The 21694-nt window shown below is 40.7% G+C and overlaps 1 protein-coding gene across 2 annotated transcripts in view; it reads right to left on the reverse strand.

The window, feature by feature from the left end:
• Positions 1 to 17616, reverse strand: part of RASAL2 (RAS protein activator like 2) — a 105391-nt gene extending 87775 nt beyond the window's left edge. For both annotated transcript variants that reach the window (XM_053468719.1, XM_053468718.1), the window contains exon 1: positions 17433 to 17616. In XM_053468719.1, coding sequence (XP_053324694.1) covers positions 17433 to 17616 — 184 coding nt within the window. The remainder of the gene's footprint in view (positions 1 to 17432) is intronic.
• Positions 17617 to 21694: the final 4078 nt, after the last annotated feature.

A 21694-nucleotide genomic window follows, 5' to 3' on the forward strand; every position in this document is an offset into this window, starting at 1 on the left:
AAGCCAGACCAAAAAAAGGGCAGACAACTTCACGCTTAAACTTACTACACAAAAAACAATATTTTAATATACCTATTCAATAAGAATTACGGTATATCATGGTACGTCAAGCTTTGCTTCTGCCGCTCAGCGCCACTGATATAAACAGAATCCATCACAATAAATCCTGTGTTAAATTTACCATTTGCGACATTCATTCCTCTGATGATCAAGGAGTAACACAAGAAGTAACGGCTCAATCAGCGCTACAGGATTGTTATTAGGAAGCCTAGTTAATTATCACAAAAGCAAAAGGACGAGATAGGAGAGCAGGGGTTTCGGGCCAGGAAGGAGATGCACATGGGTACATAATAAAAAGCCTCCTGGGACCATCAATGTAATTAAGTTTCTGATTGAACCTTTTCTCCCGAAAACCCTGGACCTGCTTCCCCTGAACATGGTCTTACATGATAAAACCAGAACAAGGGAATAGTTCAGCCGCGGTCACCGCTCATTATTCTGTGGAAGGTAGAAGGCCGTGGTGAGACACGCTTGTCAAATGCATTTCTCAGATAAAAAGGGACTGACAAACCAGCTACGCTTCCCAGAAATCTCAAACGGACATCTGAAAGGTTTGACGCTCCTTGAACAGAAGTCATTTTTACCATGGAAATAATTATATATATAATATATAGCAACCAAGTACAACATTAAAAAGTTAATATAAACCTGCTCCATCATTTAATGGAGCACAATTAAATTAAATCTAGTCTTCAGAACTCTATTAATGCATATTGACAACCATTCTGCATTAAATCAGTGCATTCTATAGTAACTGAAGTTAGAAAATTAAACCGGCCTGACTTCTATTAATCAGTGTCTGACTGGGTGATTAAGACCATGCCATTCTATTGTTTAACACAGACAGTATGACCAGGAAACAGGGTCTTTGTCAAGTAGATCAGGCCACAAATAAATGGCTAATACGTAGCTGATTGAAAACATTTTATTATAAAACACCTAAAACCAGAAAAAAGCACAATATCTCTTAAAAACCTATTTTTCCTCAAACAAAATAATAAAATGTGGTGGCATTTCTCTTTAAATGTATCTGAATTATACGGATTACTGGGCTATGGATCCCAACATATCATGAACTAGATGTAATTCATCCAGATAAAACTACAAAAGACAAGTCAACAATGCTGTCCTTTCCACTGTGACCCACCCTCTGTCTACAGACAAACAGATAAATTATTCTCCAGTCCACGGCCAACAGATTAAACAGGATATTACTGGTGAATACGGAAAATGAATAACTAGCATGAGGAGCATGATTCACTCCTAAGAGCTAGAAGTCAGTAAGGGAACAAACCAACGGCAATTAACATGGATTAACGCATCCGTTACCAGAAATCAGAGTCATTCATAACATAAATTCTAAATTGATTTTCATAGTAATGGCTAAGGGAACTGGAACAATATAAAGCGCTTATTATCCATAAAACTACCGATAAAATATCTCAGATGGCATAAAGCATAATCTTGGGTCACTTGGAATTATGCGAATATCTGGCGTTTATGTACATTATATTTTTAAATCACTGTGGAGTACGTTACATCTTTGTCCTTTGTAAAGAAATGTGGGGTCACAAGCAGGATCAGGGGATCAAAAAATGCGAACGCCAGGGGGCATCCATTAGGGATGACTAGGATATTGTTAGCCTCGTCTACTGTTCCATTCAGCTTATGTTCTATATAGAAAACATGTATAATATTCAGAGTAGTGGCACCATGCAATCTATTCATATGCTTATATTTTACGCATCCAGGTTAGGAAGCTATAGATTCTAGTGCTGGAACGCTGAATTAAAAAGAGTCAAATCCAAACACTCGGCATTGGTGGTGGCTTCATCATACAAGCAGCTGCTGGGGCCTCCATTAGTCTAAGGGCCCTTAATGTCTAATTTTTAAAGAAAAGCCAGGTTTGCTGGTTGACAGAAGTACAATTGTAGGAGGACTTTAAGAATTGATTAAGCCCCCTTCGTTAGAAGATGAAGGTGCCGTAATTAACAACAGGAACCATGGGGCTAAAAATGATGGATCATGGGTGTTCGGGCGAAAAGAGGAATAAGAAAGGGAGTTCTGTAATACACTCAGTTCTATAATACTCTGTCAATTCACTGTCAATCACTAGAGAAACTACTTCAACCCAAGGACAGGAGCTCACACCCAGTCCATTAAGCAATGTCGGCTCAAGGCAAAAGCGACAATTTCAAGGAAAATGAGAGATGTAAGTCCCCTCCTCTTCGTAATGTAATTCATCAACATTGATTTCTTGCTAGGGTTTTAGTTACCGAAAATCAGTTATCAGATTTATTTTTAAAGATAAAGTTAATGCCTCGTTATGGATAAAAAAGTCCTTTTGTACTAAATGGAAATGCCTAAATCCCTATCCCTTCTCCTTTGGATTATGTCATTTATGGACTCTTCTAGCATTCACAATTCATTTTATTTAGGGTAAATGATGCTCAGGACTATGGCATTCATTTAGAATTCACTTACCAGATTTAGATGGAGCTGCTTCGTCGTCTTCCAAAATGGTTTCTTTCTGCACCTGGACACAATCCCCTGGAGCTCTTATCACAATATTTGCATTTTGACCCCTGCTGCCAGTTGGTAGTTCCATAAAATACACCCAAATAGGACCCTTTTTCCTACCAGCTGGCATTGTCAACCCAGTTAAGCAGGAGAACGCACACCTAACGTTCTCCGGGGCAATTGGCAATGGAGCTTTATGCCCACGTCCAGACCTTTCCCTTTTATGTCTGCTTCTTGCCATGAGTCAATGTGTATTTCCATAGACCCTAAGCTTATCGTAAGATTATTTATATAATATCTATATTAATATCATTTTAATTATATTGCATTGTCTCATGGCTCTGACCATATTTTAGAAAATATAAAATCAAATTATTTAAATTTTGATTTTAATCAAACTGCCTTGTCCACGAGGGTTAATTAAATTACTTACGCGGAAAGCTGTGACGGACGTTTCCCTTTAAACATAAGAAAAAACAAAAACGTTTTATAAAAGATAAGCCTTTTCCATCAAGACGTCAAATGGGTTAAAGTGAAATGTAAAACTTTTATTTGTATCCAGTAACCCATTAGTGTCTATCGTGTTTTTTCTGTAAACCCTCAATGGCCATTGATGCTTATTTAGTGCCTTTGGCCTGTGTCCTATAAATACTTTCCGTTGGTATTTTGATACAATTAACACGAATAGGGTTCTATATATTTACTTAATACATCCATCATTCTAAGCAATATATATATATATATATATATATATATATATATATATATATATATAGTGAAACAGCCTTGCCGAAACTCTGACCACTTCTGATAACATACAAATTGATATTGATCGGCTGATCCGGTGAGGAGTGTTCCAGGAGATTCTGAATAGAATGAGGGGAAATCTAGTTGAGGGTTAAGAAACATAATGGGTTCTAAGTGCACATTTGTAACATTATCGGCCAGTGTTTTTCCTTAAAATCAATATAGTCAAGAGGTTTTTGTAAATACACAGATGGTGTTTCAGAGCTAAATTAACAGGCTTCAAAAGCTGGTAAAATATGATAGCAATTGTAAATGCTACAAGCAAAATTATACTTAAAATAATTCTTTGTTTGAAATAGATAACCATCAGTGGAACCTGCAAATTTAACTTCTACGAAGCGGACATTACAACGTATTTAATCGCGGAATGATTCGCACTCCAACAGCCAATCAGCCACTTTATGAATGCAACGTTTAATCATAATGTATACCATTGTACAGTGCTTTATAACCCAATCATACAAAGTATGAAAATAATAATATAGGTATTATTAGTATGATAGGTTATTAATAATCGTAACAGAAATCTAGCCTGTTGCTGAGCGTGCGGAGAGCCAAGGAAAGTATAGTTAAACAAAAAAACACTAGGGACAGAACTAGCAAAAAGTGTTTAGTATGCTAATGAGACATCACACGCTAAAATCCCACAGAAACACATGTACGTTCACAGCAAACAGAATAGTTACATTAATTACCCACATTTTTAATAATTCATTTTCCAGCGCAGCTGCCACTCACACTGTCTTGGGCTTGCGTGTCTTCTCTTAATTTGCAGATGTGTTGCTCATTGCCATAAATCTGAGTGAATTTGGTATTTCTGCACATATCCAATTAGCAGAACATCTATTACGACTTTATCTTAAATGTGACTGCTTTTATTAACAATACTAATAAGCCATTTTTTTTTTACACATGCAAATATCTCAGTTTTTATATTATCAAGAAATTAAATGTGATAGCGGGCTTTTTTAATCAATTACCCCAATATGCTATGGAGCAGACATATCTTCTAGTTACACGATGTTCCTGTAGAGGCATTTTCTTCAAAGTTATTTAAATGGTCTCCTGTTCCAAAGCAGGGGCCAAGATTTCATTTAAGAAACATGGATATATGGTGTATATGCACTATGGGTAATTTGTCAAGCTTCGCAGTTACAGCCACCAAGGGTGTTTACTAGAAATAGGACTAATTCCAACTTGTAATACAGACAGCGTGACACTTATCAGTGGCATTAATGCAAATATTTGGTAAAGACTTCTTACAACCATCCAGCACTCTCTAACCATCTGCTTCTCCAAGGTGTGTCTGTGGTCTGTTATCTTGTCTGGATTATTTCCCCAGAACGCCTGACCCGTTTGCTCTGCATCAATGACACGCCATGTAAGTCACAACTAGCAAAACGTTTTTTAAATACATCATTTTGCAAGACTTCTAGAAGACAACCGAGAACGTTAAGCAGGATGTTATGTCACCTGCCCAAGGCCACAAGGAGGATTGATATTCAAATCCACTTTCATTTGCATAAAAACATAGAATGCGTTGCAGATGAGAACCATTCGGCCTATCCACTCTGCCCAATTTCTTTCTTTCCTTAGTCCCTGGCCTTGTCTTATATCTCGGATAGCCTTATGTCCATCCCATGCATGCTCGAACTCCTTCACTGTATTAACCTCCACTACTTCTGCTGGAAGGCTATTCCAGGCATTCAATATCCTCCTCATAAAATTTTTCCTGAACCCTGTCAAAGGTATCTTTAGCCTTATGGAGATACGGTCTCCAGTACTGTACACAATACTCCAAGTGAGGTCTCACCAGGGCTCTGTACAACGGCTCTTCCCTCTATCTACTGCTAATACCTCTCTCTTTACAATACTTCAAAAGGCGGTGTTTGTAGCGTGGAGTGATATCCCAGGAAAAGGCTACCCACGTGCAATCATTTCTTTAAAGTCTGTAAACATGGCACACAATCAACGGGGGGAGGGGGGTAAAGGTATAAATGTATCTTGGGAAGGCCATTGTACAGCCTCTCTTTTAGAGCTAAACTGTTTACTGTTATTTTCATTCCTCTGAGCTTATTTGTTTGAATAGGACTAGCAGTCCATTCACAGTCGGCTAACAGGGACCTGTGACAAGAGTCCTCTTTACATGTAGCCATACTGTGAAACAGCCCATCGAGCTAGGAGGACTTGAGTAAGGCTATCCAGCTGGCAAGCGTATGCGGCCGATAAGAGAGAGGTAATGTGCCGGTGACAGATACTCTCCTTCAATGAAAAATACATTTAGAGCAAAGACGTATATCAAGGCACAAACCGCCCCCTCTCAAAAAAATTGATCTTAAACTCATACCCCTGGGGTCCATTACATTGCAGCAAAAGTCCTCTTCATATAATGTGGGACTAATGCAAAAAGATCTTTACCTACAGTAACTCTTCCATAAATATATATATATATATGTTCTCATTAAAAAAAAGTTTTTTCCTACCAGTGACAAGCTAGCTACCATTACAACGTTCCCACTGGGTAACCCGTGACTATCCCCAGCATAATAATACAGCTGGTGAACCACAAAATAAATATAGCCAAGTCCAGGCATTTCAGCTGTTCTCTCACTACACTGGGTGAAGGACAGGTTTATAAACGCAAAACAGAGCCAAGTGTTAAACTCACACATTTCTGAGTAACAGCTGATTGTCTGACGAGGAGGCTGCCAGCGCGGGATGGATCCTGCCAACCCAACGTTATTTACACAAGTCCCGCTTCATTTCAGAATGCACGGTAAAATATCACCTACACGGCAGAGAAGGTGTAACGGCAGAGAAGGTGTAATGCCAGGGCAGGTACCGCTCATGGGTGAATGATCTAACATCTGATTTTATCCAAAGGACTTTACAAAACAAATACATGGGGTATGAAACTCAAACTGAAGACAGAGTAAAGCAAGAAGTACAAGGAGGCTCTTTTATATATAGATATTAAGGGACTAGAGAAACACAAGGAGAACACTAAAGCCAGCATCACAGCCAAGGGTGAAAGGGTGGGGGATTAAACTCAGGTCCTCAACAGTCCAGAATTCTATGTAGCCATGCTCGACCAGCAGCGACTAAATCAATTTTAATCATTTTCGATTGAGTGGCCTGGACTCAAGCTGTAGCATCCAAAAATTCAGGCCTCCTTGTGGCATTCAAATGCTTCTATAGACATTCTCTAATGACAGTTAAGATAATAGTACACCTTTAAGAATATTCTACAGACGCTGATCCCTTATTAATAACAGGATACTTATTCTGAGTATTACAAGCAGTAATTAAAAATGGTTTTCTGAAGATAACTCTGAACGTTCAGGGAAGGCATCCGGGACTTTCAAATGGTCATAAGCAAAAGGCTCCTGGAAAGTCAAGTCATCGTAATCAGCTTATATCGCTTGTGATTACCAGAGACATTTGCTTTCTTAGAAAGAAGCTATACTCGTATTCGTATTCCAGGGCAAGATGAATCTAGAATCATCACTGAGTTCATATACTTTCTGGCTCCTTTGTGCACAATTCAGTAGATGTACCCCTTTCCCATAGCTGGCTCAGGAAACGTTTGTCTCACCGTAAAGACACACTATTCCACCTCATCGAAGAGCTGCTCACTGGTTTGAGGCTGAATGTTTCTAATAACATCATTTCAAGAGACTTGTCGCACTTAAACAGCCAGGGCTCTGCATGACATTCACACGCCCTTGGATCTTAAATCTTGTGTGTTTTAAACACTAAAAATGAGAATCCCTCTTCTGTAGCACTGAGAGATGATCTCTATATGATAATCTTACAGCCGCTGCACTCTCAGCATTCACGGAATACTCTCACATTGTTAGCCAGTACGCATATATTAATAATTCAGTACAAAAAGTCCCAGACAGCTAGCAAAGGTTTATGGAGCGTCATGGAACACCTACTAAAAGAGATAGGTATACAGTTCACTGCAAATAACTTCCAGAATAATGATTGATGCAGTGGTCCACTGCAAGCAGATTATATGACGGTAGCACATATATTTAGAGCCAACAACCAAGAATTGGCATTATTATTTTATTCTGAAGATGCTCTTTGCCAAAATCATTTTTGCCTCCCCCGACGTATCCAAAGCACGATAAAAACAGAAGAATAAATAAAAACAATCACTAAGTGAGATCCTATGATGCAAGTTTATTAACATGATAATGATATTCGTCTTACAGGGGAGACCGCAGAGTTTAACATAATTAATTTAATTAATTAGACCTTCCAATATGTTGTGATTTTTGTTTGTCAATCAGGATAATTATTTTGAAGGTATTTAGTTTAAAAAGTTCCTAATAAAAGCAGAGAGCGGCAGAAAGGGAGAGGGCCAGCATTATCCGTTCCCTTGAAGTTCTCCCCAGCTCTTATTACCTGCTAATTTTAATACTAGGTGACACGACAGGGGAGGAAATCAAGCAGAACCTGAGAAAATGAATTATTAGGTTTATTTGTATGATGTGGGAAGGGACAGATCTGCTGTAAATCTGTAATACATAAAATATTCTATTTAACTGAAAGGATTCTGCATTCAAGGTCATGCACAAATGGCACAAAGAAAGAAAGAACAAAAATATGTTTTGTACCTAAATGTTTAATTTGCATAGTTTATACTCTGCAGAGATGTCTGCAAAAAAGGTTGCTGAAAATCATGCTAGCCGAGCACCGTCTATATGTATAATACCCACATCTCTAACCCTTCTGCCTACAGACCGCAGGAAAGATTGTGACGGCGAATGAATGAAAGAGAATGTACGTTTGCAGCTTTCTCTGTGTGAGGTGCCTTTGGGATGTAAGTGGCAATTAGTATAATTATATTGATCACAACTGTGGTGACATGACAAGCCAAGAGAAAACATGATAAGCTGCGGTATCTCCCCCAGCTGCCTTGCTGTATATTCTCAAGGGATGCAAAATGAGGTCTCACTGCCCTGACCTCATCACTGGATGCATTAACTATTCGCGTAATACAGCGATAAACCACGCATAACACAGCATTGCAACAATCGCTCCATCTGTAACTCAAAGGGTTAACAGTAGAGCAAGTCCCCAAACATGGGAAGGTTTCATTCGTACCTTTCCTTCCTCTAACAATGAGGTGCGTTACACAGATGTCCCTGCTGCCTGGATGTGATCTGCATGCACAATGGGGAGAAAGGCTGATTACAGGGTGGGAAATGAAAAAAGCCTTTGACATGCTAATCATTCCTAAAAGTACTACAGTTTTTTCCTGTTTTCGCTTTGGCATTCAAGGCCACTTTCATTCCAGGGATCCCTTCAAATTCTTTTCAAAAGATCCATTATCACTTGAACCTTTTGTAGACGCTCACCGCATTTTCTGTAGAAAGAACTCTATGGCTAACTGGACTCTGCAATAGACAAAGGGGGAAAAAGGGAGTAAAAACAAAAAAATAAAAAAAAGTTTTCTTGCCACTAAAGAAGAAAAAAAATCCTCTAATGCATTGAGAAGGCACAATGTTGGGCAAAGCATTGCCAATCATTAATTAAAACTCAACACAAAGACTCAGAATAGGTCCTATAAACAAAAAAGGCCAACACCGATCCATTCACTGGAACCATGAACAGACCAGATTTCAAATCTATTATAAAAAATTCATCAGAGAACTCTGACTCAATTATCTAAATGTGAAGAAATCAGAATACACCGTTTCCATAGAGACTGCTCCACTTTAAACACTTTATAAAAAGTACAGATTTATAATAAATATGGTGCAATATGTGAACCATGCTCATAGAATTACATAATATTATCCACCTTTCTTTTGGTTCTGAGTTGCCAGCATATTAATTACCAACTCCACAGGAACCCAACACAAAGCTGGTCATGTTCTTCTATAACCAAAAGTTAGGACTCCGTGGGACATCATATAGCACAATGCTCCATGATTCACATTGCACTGGGGACAGAAATAGCTCCTAGTATGCAGGATGTGGTTGGGAAATAATACAAAATACATATTTCTGCTTCATAACACATGCCGCAAATAGAATTGATTAAGGGAACGGCGATAGTTATTTCACGGAGGTTGCAATAATGGCTCAGCGAGGGCCGACAAGGGGCAAAGGCTTGACTGATTCAGTTCAATGGAAAGCAGCTCCCACTCATCACACATCCACAAAGAAACATTTGGAATCTGCCCACACTGCTGGCGGGAAACATACATGGCTACGAGAATAGAATGTTTTAATTCCTATTGTGGCAATCTGAAATCCACCGATAAACACAAGAGATTGGTATAACAATAGCAACACAGAAGGTTTTATTCCAAAATTTAAGGGGGGGAAAGAACCCTGATAAAGTTGTTATACTTGAGATCTTGAGTTTATTCTGCTATTTTGCTAGTTTTTTTCAGAAAGTCCACATTGGGTAACTAGTAGGATGGGTAAACTCAAAAGAGCCAATCCCTTCTCCCAAGGCTCCTCATACCTTAAAGTAGGAGTTCTCCGTCCCCTTCCTCGAACAATACGTCATTATTCAATGCAATAATGTAGAGGGCGTACACTAATTTGGGACAATAGGAGCCAAGGGCCCCATCAGTGACCAGGCAACAATACAGATGCACTGACTGTACCACCCTAATGTCAGCCCTAGTGAAAGGGCCACTAGAAGTTCCCACAACTGCAAGAAACCTACTGAATATTTGTCTATTGATGAGAAGTACATATTACAAAGCATTGCCACCCACCCTCTGTACACACGCCTCCACTACCTAATACTATAACAAGGGGCCCGAGGCCTCCTAACCATCCAAAAAATGACCCTGTGCCACACTACACCCCGATATAACATTTTTATATTCTTCAGCGACGCATCTTATTTCTCATTTTGCATTGATCGGCAGTTGCCACGGCAATGTAAAAAATCTGGATTTTTCTGAATTCTTTATTTCGCCACAAACGAAGTACACCACATACTTTACACTCCAGGCCAGACCTATACTTGGGCTATTGCAAGTGTCATCCATCCATGCGGCCACAAGCTGTTGTCAATTATTTAGAGTGTTCTAGCTGAAGAAGGCCTGTCCAACTGGCGGACCTTGTATCGGATGTCACGCACAAACAATTTTTTGGCAGCTTTAGTCTGCCTGGGAAATTCAACCTATTTTACTTTTTTAAATTTAAATATGGGGAGAATATATACAATGCAAAAATTATTTGGAACATCATTTACGTTTGTACCCCCGAGCACAGATGAATGCATCCTGGACCTTTAATGCAGAGGGAGAAATTCTCAAATGAGACAAAATAATTTCACCAAACTGGCACACCCCGAGCCAAAATGCACCATTGGGGGCAAAAGATTTTTCATGATAATGTTACTAATCTTATTAATTTTAAAATAAGTCGCTCCACCACATACAGCAAACTGCAGATAATCGCATCAGTAACATACATACATATATATATACATATATATACACACACACACACACAGTGGGAGCGACAGTGGTTAAGGCCATAATGCATGGCTCAATCTCCGGGAGACAGCAAGTCACGGCTCCTATACGTTACTTCTCATGGATAATCGTCTGTAGAGGTCGAGAAACATAAATCTCGCTTGTATGTTCACAGGTCCCGGAACATGACAGTATCGCATTCATAAAACATCTTACTTCTAAACGAACCGCTACACCTCTCTAACCCTTCCATTTCTTCTCTGTCCTGCAAGATTCTTGATGGATGCACAGAAAGCTTGCAGCATTCAGCTAGCAATATATAAAGAAACCATTCATTCCCAACACTGCCCGCGGCGCCGGAATAAGGGCCGTTGCAGGCCAGAATGACCCAGTGGCCGTGACATGTTTTTAAGTGGCATGCAGGACATTACAATAAAAACAAAAAAAGATTTTTTGTTTTTTTTTTAAAAAGCCAATTTTTGGGAATTTCTAAAATATGTTCCCAGTTCCCTTGGCAACACAATTCACAGAATGGTTAATACACCGTTGTACCTGGATGATGAAACTTCTATGCAAAAGCGTTGAAAGCACAACCTTTCCATGAATAACCTTTCCATAAGACCTATAGCAAGCCAGGAGGAAAATCAGAGCGGTTCTCTGACCGAAAACTCATTCACATCCCCTAAATGTGCAAAATACTCAGTACTTTCATGTTATGCGGCTGATAACAAAATCAAATTTCAATCGTAGCAGCAGAGTTCAGCTAGCGCAGCACTGGCATTTCTGCGTACAATACGAAGAAACGGATAAGAGGAGGGTGAAAAACACACGAATGTGCGGTGCGGAGAAGCAGTCCCTTATTCTAAATGGAGTGAATGCAGCTAGACCATAACACACACATTCATCTTTTAACCCTCATTGCACTCTCAGCCCCTCTGCTTTGCTGCATAAGACAAAGACCTATTCTTATATATATATATATATATATATATATATATACACACACACACACACACATATGCTATTTTAACACAATGCTCTCATTCTCTTTTGTGTCCAGTAAAAAGTTAACAGAATTAACATAAAACGTCTGTACGCATCTTGTGAAGTGCAAACAGCCATCATGAAAGCTAAGCTAGAGAAATATTTGCATTGAACATGTTGCACCCTTCTTATTGTGTACAGAAAGTCTAACGCACGGGACGAGCCCCGGTGATTTTGTGTTCGGTAAAATATAATATGCACAAAACACATCCAGAAGTTTGATCTCATCATTCAAACAATACTAAAGTATTTGCTGATCCAACCGTGCTCAATGACACAGCCAAACACTTGGATATTACGTGCTCTTTTCCTAATCTACGCATTTGTGTTACTTTATCGCGGACGTCAATTACGTTCAGTCTAAATTTTCCTTCTGATCCATAGTTTGACCAACGGTCCCCCACCAGTGGGGTCCTTTTCCTGAAATTAGGCTAACATTTCACAGGTGCAGGCCGGTCATGCATTCTAGAAATTTCTTTCATCTGTGTCTGTTGAGAGCTTGCTGAATACTTCTGTAAGCTGCCAAATACAGTTTATTTTCCTTAAAAATGAAATAAATAAAACACTAACTGAACTGATTTGGGTTTTTAAAGGGACATTCTAGTTGTCAAATGTACTTTAATGCATATGATAGCCAAGTATCGCCTTCAAGTTAAGGTTTTCTTGTCCTGATATATACATTTATACGCTTTCCATGCTCCCAGCTGTTTACATTGTAGGAAATGCAGCCATATGCATTTCCTGCACAATACCGCGCATGCAGTCTGAACCCCTTTGCAATTATTCTACTGTATTTTAGGTAAAACATTCCATTCTCCTCTCATTCCCTTTTTTTTTTTATTTAGCTGGAGCCCTTGTATGAATGGATCTATTTAAACTTCTCTGCGTCCCAACGAAAATACAGCACATACGTGCCGCCTGACAGCATTCTTTAGTCGGTCTTCGTCGTACAATCTCATACACACGTTAGATTTTTCTCCTTTGTTTATCAGATAACCCTCTGGTTTTGCTAGAAAGTAATCTTCTGGCTCGAGGAAGAATTGCCACTCCCGTCAAATGAAGAATTTACTTAAAAAAAAAAAAGTCCAAACTGACTCCTTATGCACGCGTAAAAGAGACGGACCATTATCCCATACCACTAATGACTGCACTTTAACATAAATGCCGCTATGCCCGGTGATGATACAGAGCCTTCAAAAGATAATTACAGAGTCAAGAAGAAAGAAAATTGTACTTGGTTAAAATACATCCGAAAATTGCAGTCCTCATTAAACATTTCAAACATGCCCAACGCTTACCACCACCTTGTAACTGGAAGGAGTTCCCGAAGCAGGAGAACTCTCGGGACATGAAAGCCAAGCATTATACCGTATGTGGATAATGGGACATTGTGGTGAAGACACTCGGGGGTTAATAAACACGGCCATATAAAAAAACGTTCTGGGACACGGGCATTCTTTTCACAAATAAATTCCCGTTTATGTGGACTCACAGCTCAATATACACAATGTGAAGGGGGCTTGTAATGCAAAACGAATAAAGCATTAATTAATTTATCTTAAAAGAATATATTTTTTGGCATATATAAAGTATTATAGCAGGGCTTAATGGACGGCAAGTGCAGGAATAATCTGAATAATTAATTATGCCCTGTCCTGAACTCACCTCCTCTATTGTCACATTTTTATGATTAACCCGAAGCTCAGGAAAGTGAAGAATAAACACAGCGTCTCTGAGCCAAAGCCGAACGTACGGAGCGTCTCACACGGTGCGCACCTTGTTGCCGCATCAGTCTGGGGCATTACATTCTGCTGTGCGCTCGGGGTGGTTATGGCGTGTGGGCACACCTGCCCATGGATCTAGTGTTTGGTTTGCGCACCACTTCCAAACTACTGTGACACAACAGGCAACTTAAGGCCTAAAGGGGATAAGAACTAATCAGACCGCTCTCCGGCACATATTACATTTGCCCCGCATACTACTGCATTAATGATAGCATCAATTCATAGTTACCAAACTTACAGACACTTAACACCTCCAAACAAGCACGGCTGAGCTGGTTCATTTGTGACACGGCCTTTCCAGCAAACAAAGGGGTTAATGCCCATGTCATATGCAGTTTGGCAGCATTTGGTTATGTTTTCCATAGTTAACCACCGCACTACTGTGCAAACTCGGTCTCTATCAGAGCCTGGGACGGGTAGTCGGTATCACCTAAGGAGGAAAGGCAGGAGAAACCTGGAAAGATATCGTCACATTTTAAAATAGGCGCTGGAGCCGTGTGGCCCAGGGCTTCCAAAATCATGAATGTCCATCTCTGGGATTCGTATTACATACAGCACTGCTGACTATAAAAAATCTAATAATAATAATAATAATGTAGGGGTTTGCTGAAAGCGTTACTCGAGGTTACACACCGAGGAGTACAAAGGGAGGCTGCGGCAGATGAACTTTTACTATATCTAGAAGATACATATATATCTACAAAATATAAATAATGCAGCTGCTGGAACGACCCCCCCCCCCATTGTGTTTATAATAAATTCATACAAGCGCAAACAGGCTCAGAGTCCAACACCAAGTAGCCATTTATGGGGCAGGTGTACAACATTTATACAGACAATTAAAAGCAAACAGTGATAAGAATGTGTAACAAGGTGACAGCAGAGATAAGAGCGTTTAATAGAAGAAGCCATGAAGAGCAGATCACACTTCAAAACTACGCAAACAGAAAAGTAACTCAACAGGCATCCAGTAACCTACGGGTTACTCATCAGAACTTGTAAAGTGCCCCCCCCCGCAGTGTAATATGATAATAGTACTTATTATACAACAAATAGCGTAGTAATTACATACATTAAATAAAAAGGGCATGGCAGGTTACATTGCATAGTTGCATTAAAACTGCTGTGCTACACGATGCATTTTCTGCTATTCTCCCCAAAACGAAGGGGCCATCTGGTCATGTAACGCTATACACAAAATACACAGAATTCGTTAACTAGATAATTGTAAGAATCCAAAAAACAGCAGTTAGTATGTTAGAAAAAAATGCTCAGCGTGCGTAAATGTCCAATATATAGACAGAGATCAAGTAGGGCAGACATCCCTAAAACACGTGTATGGCAAAAGCGAATATATCTCAGTGGCGACCCATCAATGTGGATCATATGTGGTGCTTTTTACCTTTGTCATTAGGTTTACATTAAAATATACTATACCCATGCAAGTTTTATTATGATTTCACAGATTTCTAGCTGTATTTGAATTCCCGCTGATATTTTTCAGTATCCTCCATATATACATTACAGAGTTTGAAAAGCAGCTTCCCGTAATTCTATTTCCAGCTCTAGAGCTCATAGATCTATTCAGAATAACACAAGTATTAGCAGTCAAATTAGTCTCGCATTGCAGCGTCAGCCCATGTGACTTAAAGAATCCAGAGTCATGGTTGTTTATTGTATGGGACAGATATTACTGAGCGAAACTCCACAATAACAGGGGAGCAAATCAAAGACCCTCATCTCTGCTTCATTCTAACAGATGTTAAAAAAAGGCCAAATTAATATTTCAGTTGAACATCCGACAGACGATAGCGATAAGCGTTCCTTCTCTGTTACCGCGTGATAAAATATACATGGGCTGTACAAAGACCATTCACCTGTGTGGAAGGTTTACGTCGCTTCCTATGCAATAGTAAAGAATATAGATATTTTTATCAAGGAATGTTTACCTTCTAATAAACTGAAACCAAAATCAAGTTAGATCCCCCTAGGATTATACATGTAATGTTCTACAGATGGGGTTTACAACAGGTAGTGAGTACAAGTCCCATGATGTGTTGCCAGGCTGTGACAAGCCAAGCGCTGGCTGAAGACCACGAGTTACGTGTTGGGTGCCCACATACATGAACGCATTCGACGGTGATTACACCGGTTGGCAGAATGTCGCTGTAAGAGGTAACACACTTGGCAACAGCACAGTAATGTCACTTAGTCCATTTGGCGCTGAACTGGTTAATAGATGGTGAATAACAGGCAAACACCTCTACCAGTATATACAAGCATAAGGTAAGCCCCCAGAAAAGGATCGGTGGTATATTACCAGTAGAATGTCAAGCATTGCATCTGTGGAATAAGAAGACACCGTCATAATTAACAGCATGTGACTTTTAGCGGGTGATTGTCACATTTCCGTACGATATAACGGATGATGTGCACTCTAATCGCTCTCTCAGCAACGTAGTAGTATAATTCACACTGCATTCGAAGGATTACACGCTGTAAAGAGATAGTGACACTCTGGTCTCAGGACTGTCACCACAAATTAGGCACTGAATAATTCTATTTACAGTTTATCAGGTCGTCTGGATATCCCCAGGACTAATGTAATTCCAATTAGCCACCGTAGGAGCTCATTTATCCGTCAAAGAGTTTAGAGCAAGACTACGGCTCGCTCGGAACCTCTTCGCAGGCAGTTATTCATCACAAATTCAGTCTAATTAAAATACAACGTTTAGAAGATTTCAGCCGAGTTATATCACATACGTTACTAGTTTAGTTAACTATAAAACTAAACTAAGATGAATAGATATCCACTTGTGGAACCCAACGTTAATCGGACATAATCAACATCAAGCGGAATTTGATGGCGCTATATATAATAATAATAATAATTTTGAAATGAATTCCACAGTATATTTTTTTCACTGTATTAGGCTGAAATCTTACCGCTACATCTTTAATTAGAAATATATGTAAGAATATTTCAATGTACCCAAGCATTTCCTTCACTAGTTATACCTCAGCATGGCCGTGCAGAGCGAGATGACAATAGCACCTAAGATTCCCAGAGCTCTTAGCCATGAGGTGACCCATGTGACACGCGCATTCTATTATCGGCTTCCAGTGATATTTCGCAACATTATATAAAGAAACAGCTCGGTATTCAACATAGTAAACAAATAAAATTATAATTCATCAAATATTATTTAATTTGATTATTTTTTTACAGTTGCTGGAAATCCAAGAAAAGACAATGACTGGGAGGTCTTCACACCAAGAGGTTCTACAGGACAGGCATTTCCACCGTATGAGCTGTAAGAACGCTGTACCATGGACTTTCCTTGGCCAAGCACTGGACGGTTAACATGGGCATATCACAAAGCTGGCAGCCATCCCCTGCCAATGCTAAACGCCTGCTTTTTGGGGGCAGCACTGGCACTAAGGAGGTGGCATATACCTATCTGCCTGCCCATGTGGACACCGGTGCCCTGACTAGCAGGGGTTACCCACTGATCACAAATCTGGCTCACACTCCTTAATATGTGGAAAGTAACCTACTGAGCAATGGAGATAATGACCCCACTGGCACTGGGTGATCAGATCTGCTCATCACAATGGTGGCAGTTTCACTATGGATCTCCAGAGTCAGCACTAACGTGCCTTATACAGATGTCCTGCAATGCTGGCAGCCCCTTAATGTTCCATTGTTTTCCGCAGCCCCCTGGAATACTGAGTCGGATGCCCCACTGGCCCTTACCGTACACGCGCACCCAGCCCTGCTGCTGGCACACTGACTCCATCAGGATCCGGTCCAGCATGCTCCCTCCTCCGCCTGGAGAGTCCATATCGTCTGGGAGGGAGTCCCGGTCCGCGAAGCTCTGAAACAAGTCATGCCCTCCAGATAGCGAGTCTCCTCCGGGTGATAGATCCATCATGAGCATCACTGTGAGGACCAGGCAGGCCGCACGGGGTACCCCCTCTGCCCACACCGTACTCTATGGAGTCCCCCGGGGAAAGGAATCCAGGGCTCTGCCTCAGGGAGATGGTCACAGGGTGCTAAGCTCAGCAAAGGTCGGCACTGATACCCCAGACGCTGGGGCGAGGGAGTATCCGCTGGAGCCAAGTGGGTTACACGAGGTCCGGTTCACAAGGGTGGCGTAAACCCCATACAACAGCCTCTCCCCTCACACAAGGAAAGAGGGGCAGCAGTTAGCGGCTTCCAATATAAAACCTCGGAGTGGCACACGTCACAATGGCCCGACCGGGAGGCCCCCTGCCTTACAATACGCGTTGTCAAGGTAACAGAGCAGTGCAAGACAGCGGCGCGCAGGTCCCCCTCACCGGCAGTCGGCTGCGCCTCGCGACTCCCCAGCCTTCCAGCATCAGCGGCATCCCTGGGAGATAAGCCAGAGCAATCGAGTACCCATCCGCAAGAGGAGGAGCCGCGAGTCTTGGAAACGCGTGGAAAAATTGGGATAGGGAGAGGATAGCCTATCGAATCGATAGGGATACCGTGCTAATGCGCCATCTTATGGCCGCTGAGGAACCTGCAGCATAGCTGAGTACCAGGATTACAAAGACATGTGGATTTAATGATTTCACCTTTTTACCCGGGTAAGGGAGTTATTGACATGAAAAATCCAGATCACAGAGCTAAAATATCTATCGCTATAGATAGATGCATTTACATAAAGTGATTTACCAACGCACAGGGCGGAAGCTCATCTCAAAGGAGGAGAAATGTTAGAACAAGAGGCCATAATCTAAAAGCAGAGGGCCAGGAGCAGACTATATAGGAAAATGGTTGTTATCTGACATCAAGTTCCATGTAGTCCACACTACTTCTGACACAACTTCTCCATATGAGAAAATACCTTCCTGTTGAGAATTTGGGATAATTTTATCACTGCACCTTATGGAAGTAACCACTGCCAAGGCCTGTGCTGGGCCTGCATACTGCTTGAGTAGCCAAACAAGGTCTGTGCTGGGCCTGCATACTGCTTGAGTAGCCAAACAAGGTCTGTGCTGGGCCTGCATACTGCTTGGGTAGCCAAACAAGGTCTGCGCTGGGCCTGCATACTGCTTGGGTAGCCAAACAAGGTCTGTGCTGGGCCTGCATACTGCTTGAGTAGCCAAACAAGGCCTGTGCTGGGTCAGTGTAAATAGAAGGAAACAGGGCCGGCAGCTGGGTGTTCAGGAAAGTTTGCAGCATTAATAGCATGGCATGTTATTTTATACAGAGTAAGGGATTGTGTGGATTCATGTTATATCCATGGCACGACGAGCGGTGGCCCTGGAATCTGTGAGAAGCTATTAAGAGATACAACATGGCAGCAGGTAAGACTGTCTTAGTTTTTGGGGTATGTTTATGGAGCTCTCTTTTCATCACCCTTCTGATTCTTTACTTTCTGCTCCTCGCTTCCGGCCCTTCTGCTGCTTGGCTGTGTAGTGATTTCAAAGCATGGCTGAGCATTGCCTCCTTGGGTTGGCTGCTTGTGTGGGTAGGCGGTGTGCTTGCTCGTGTGCACGGATGGCAGCAGGCAGTATACTCCTTTTGGCAGTTTTTTGGAAACTTCTTTTTTTTTCTTTTCATTGTTGTGTTTGCTGATCTGTTTTGTAGAGTTCTTGTGCTGTTATAAACCTCTTATTTATTAATGCCTGTATTTGTGCTTATCTTCAAGCCTCCTGCATCCCAAGTATGCATTCTATTGGTTTTCCCATATATATTTTTGTGTGTATATATGTATGTATATACTAGTCATTAGCATTTAGTATTTTTAGTGTACATTGGCCTTTTTCATGGAGAAGATCAGCTAACTCCAAAACCCCATACTGACCCGAGGATGACCCACTGTCCGAAATTTACCGGGACAGTTCTGGGATTTTGGCGATTGTGCCGGTAATTCAGTGTCTGGGGAAATTGGCGGTTGTGGGTGTCGGGTGCCAGACTGACAGATCTCTTCCTCTAACCGCCTTCAGATTAAAGGATAGTAAAGTCTGTTCCTCCAGACCACTGCTTCAGTTACCCTAAAACAAAGGCCATGTAAATTAATTTGAATCCAGAAGTATTTGGAGTTGACCAAGGGCCTAACGTTGGGTGACCCCGCAGTTGTAGCAGAGCTACACTGAAGAATAGATTAAGGCAGGGTAAATGAGTGGTGTGAGTGTGTTTGAATGTACGTCTGGGTATGTGTGACTGGGCATGTGAGTGGTTATGTGACAGTATGTTAGTGTGGACATGTGTTTGGATATGTGACTGTGTGTGCGTATGGGTGTATTATTGTGTGCGTATGGGTGCATTATTGTGTGCGTATGGGTGTATTATTGTGTGTGTGTGTCTCGGTATGTTATTTTGTGTGTGTGTCTCGGTATGTTATTTTGTGTGTGTTTGTCTGGGTATGTTATCGCAAGTGTCTGAATTTGTGGGTATGTAAGTGTGGTACCCAAATTCCTACAGATGTTTTTGGAATTTCAACAACATTTCATTCTGGGCTCTCTGTTTTTCCTTATATATTTATATTCACTTTTCATAATGGGTGGTAATAATCATGTTATTTGGTCATAAATTGCCCACCAAAAACATAGCATCATCTATTCGTGAAAAGAGATAGTTAAGCTGGAATGGTAGAGGTTGCAAAATGCTCTGACAATGGGCTGACACATTGCACAGGTTGCTTCTTTTTCTTAGTGAACAGTGCCACCTCCTGGACATTTATGAGAAGTGCAATAGCCAAGAAATATCCAAATCTGGCAGCTTTCTTGAACATATTGGGTGGGGGTGTTATTAAAAGCTGCAAGTACGAATAAGTCAAATAAAATAGTAATGCTACAACCATAAAAATATCCAAATCAGGTGTTACTAACCTGCATACATAAGCCTTTCATAGATTGCGTTAGTCCATTGCAGAGGTAAGTATTGTTTCCGGCGTTTGCATTGAAACATAAAGAAAATTGAGAAATCAAATATCTAGAAAACCTAATTTTCTTGTTTTTCCCCCTACATGTTTTCCCTAGCGTTAGCCATGCACATTCTTAGCTGGTAGAAACACAGATCATAGTTATACTGAAATGGTTTATCGAAGGTGTGGAAATCCATGACTATCCTCGGCCCTCTAGTGGTGCTTAACAACATCCATAAAAAATGATCTCTTTAACTTCCCTGCAAATCAATAGCAGCCGCAGACAATGGGGAGATAATTATGCTGTGCGATGAGACTTTTTACAATCATAATTTTATATTACTACAATGTAAATACACAGTACAAATTGTGTCCCCCTTGTTTGGCTACAATTAGAGCCATAACTCTAGATAAAAGGACAAGCCTCTAGGCAGCTCCGGATCATAAACACCAAACTAGTGGAAGGTTGCGATTGCGCAAGATTAGAAATAGTACAGTAAGCATTGATGAAGCCAGAAACAAAATAGCACTGGATCAGTCTTAATACAAAAGTCAGAATCCACTGATAGTATTACATAGTGACAAAATATAAGCGTGAGTTTACCTGCCCGTGAAGCTGTAGCGTATCAAGCCAATAAACTGTAGCAGACCTACACATTTTATTCTTTCGCCTAAATAAAATAAACACATAAACTACTAACAAGCTGTTTGGTTTCAACAGCAACCTATCAGTCTCTTTTTGGGTCAAATGCCAACTAAACATTCCTTAAAACATTTTGAGTGAGCGTACGTGTTATGTGATTAAATAATTTCTTTTGTAGAAAGATATGGACATTTCACAGCGTCTGTGTCGGGTTATAAAAGTAATACATTTAACAGAGCAGGCAGAACAGAACCTAAAAATGACCAGTGTCCCCCCCAAGATCAATGAACACCCACAAGCCTCTTGGTCAGGACCAAGTGAGTGCCTCTGAGAGACGGGAAACTTGGTCCTTTTGCCGTAGGACTGAGTTTGCATCGTGAAGACTGTTATAGTGTCCCCTGGTTTGGTCTTCGGGGGCACTCGGCACGTGTGCATATGTGTGAGGGCACATTTTTCACATCACTTGCAGGGGTTAGT

Source organism: Spea bombifrons, chromosome 6 (assembly GCF_027358695.1).
Source record: "Spea bombifrons isolate aSpeBom1 chromosome 6, aSpeBom1.2.pri, whole genome shotgun sequence".
In the NCBI taxonomy this organism is placed as follows: Eukaryota; Metazoa; Chordata; class Amphibia; order Anura; family Pelobatidae; genus Spea; species Spea bombifrons.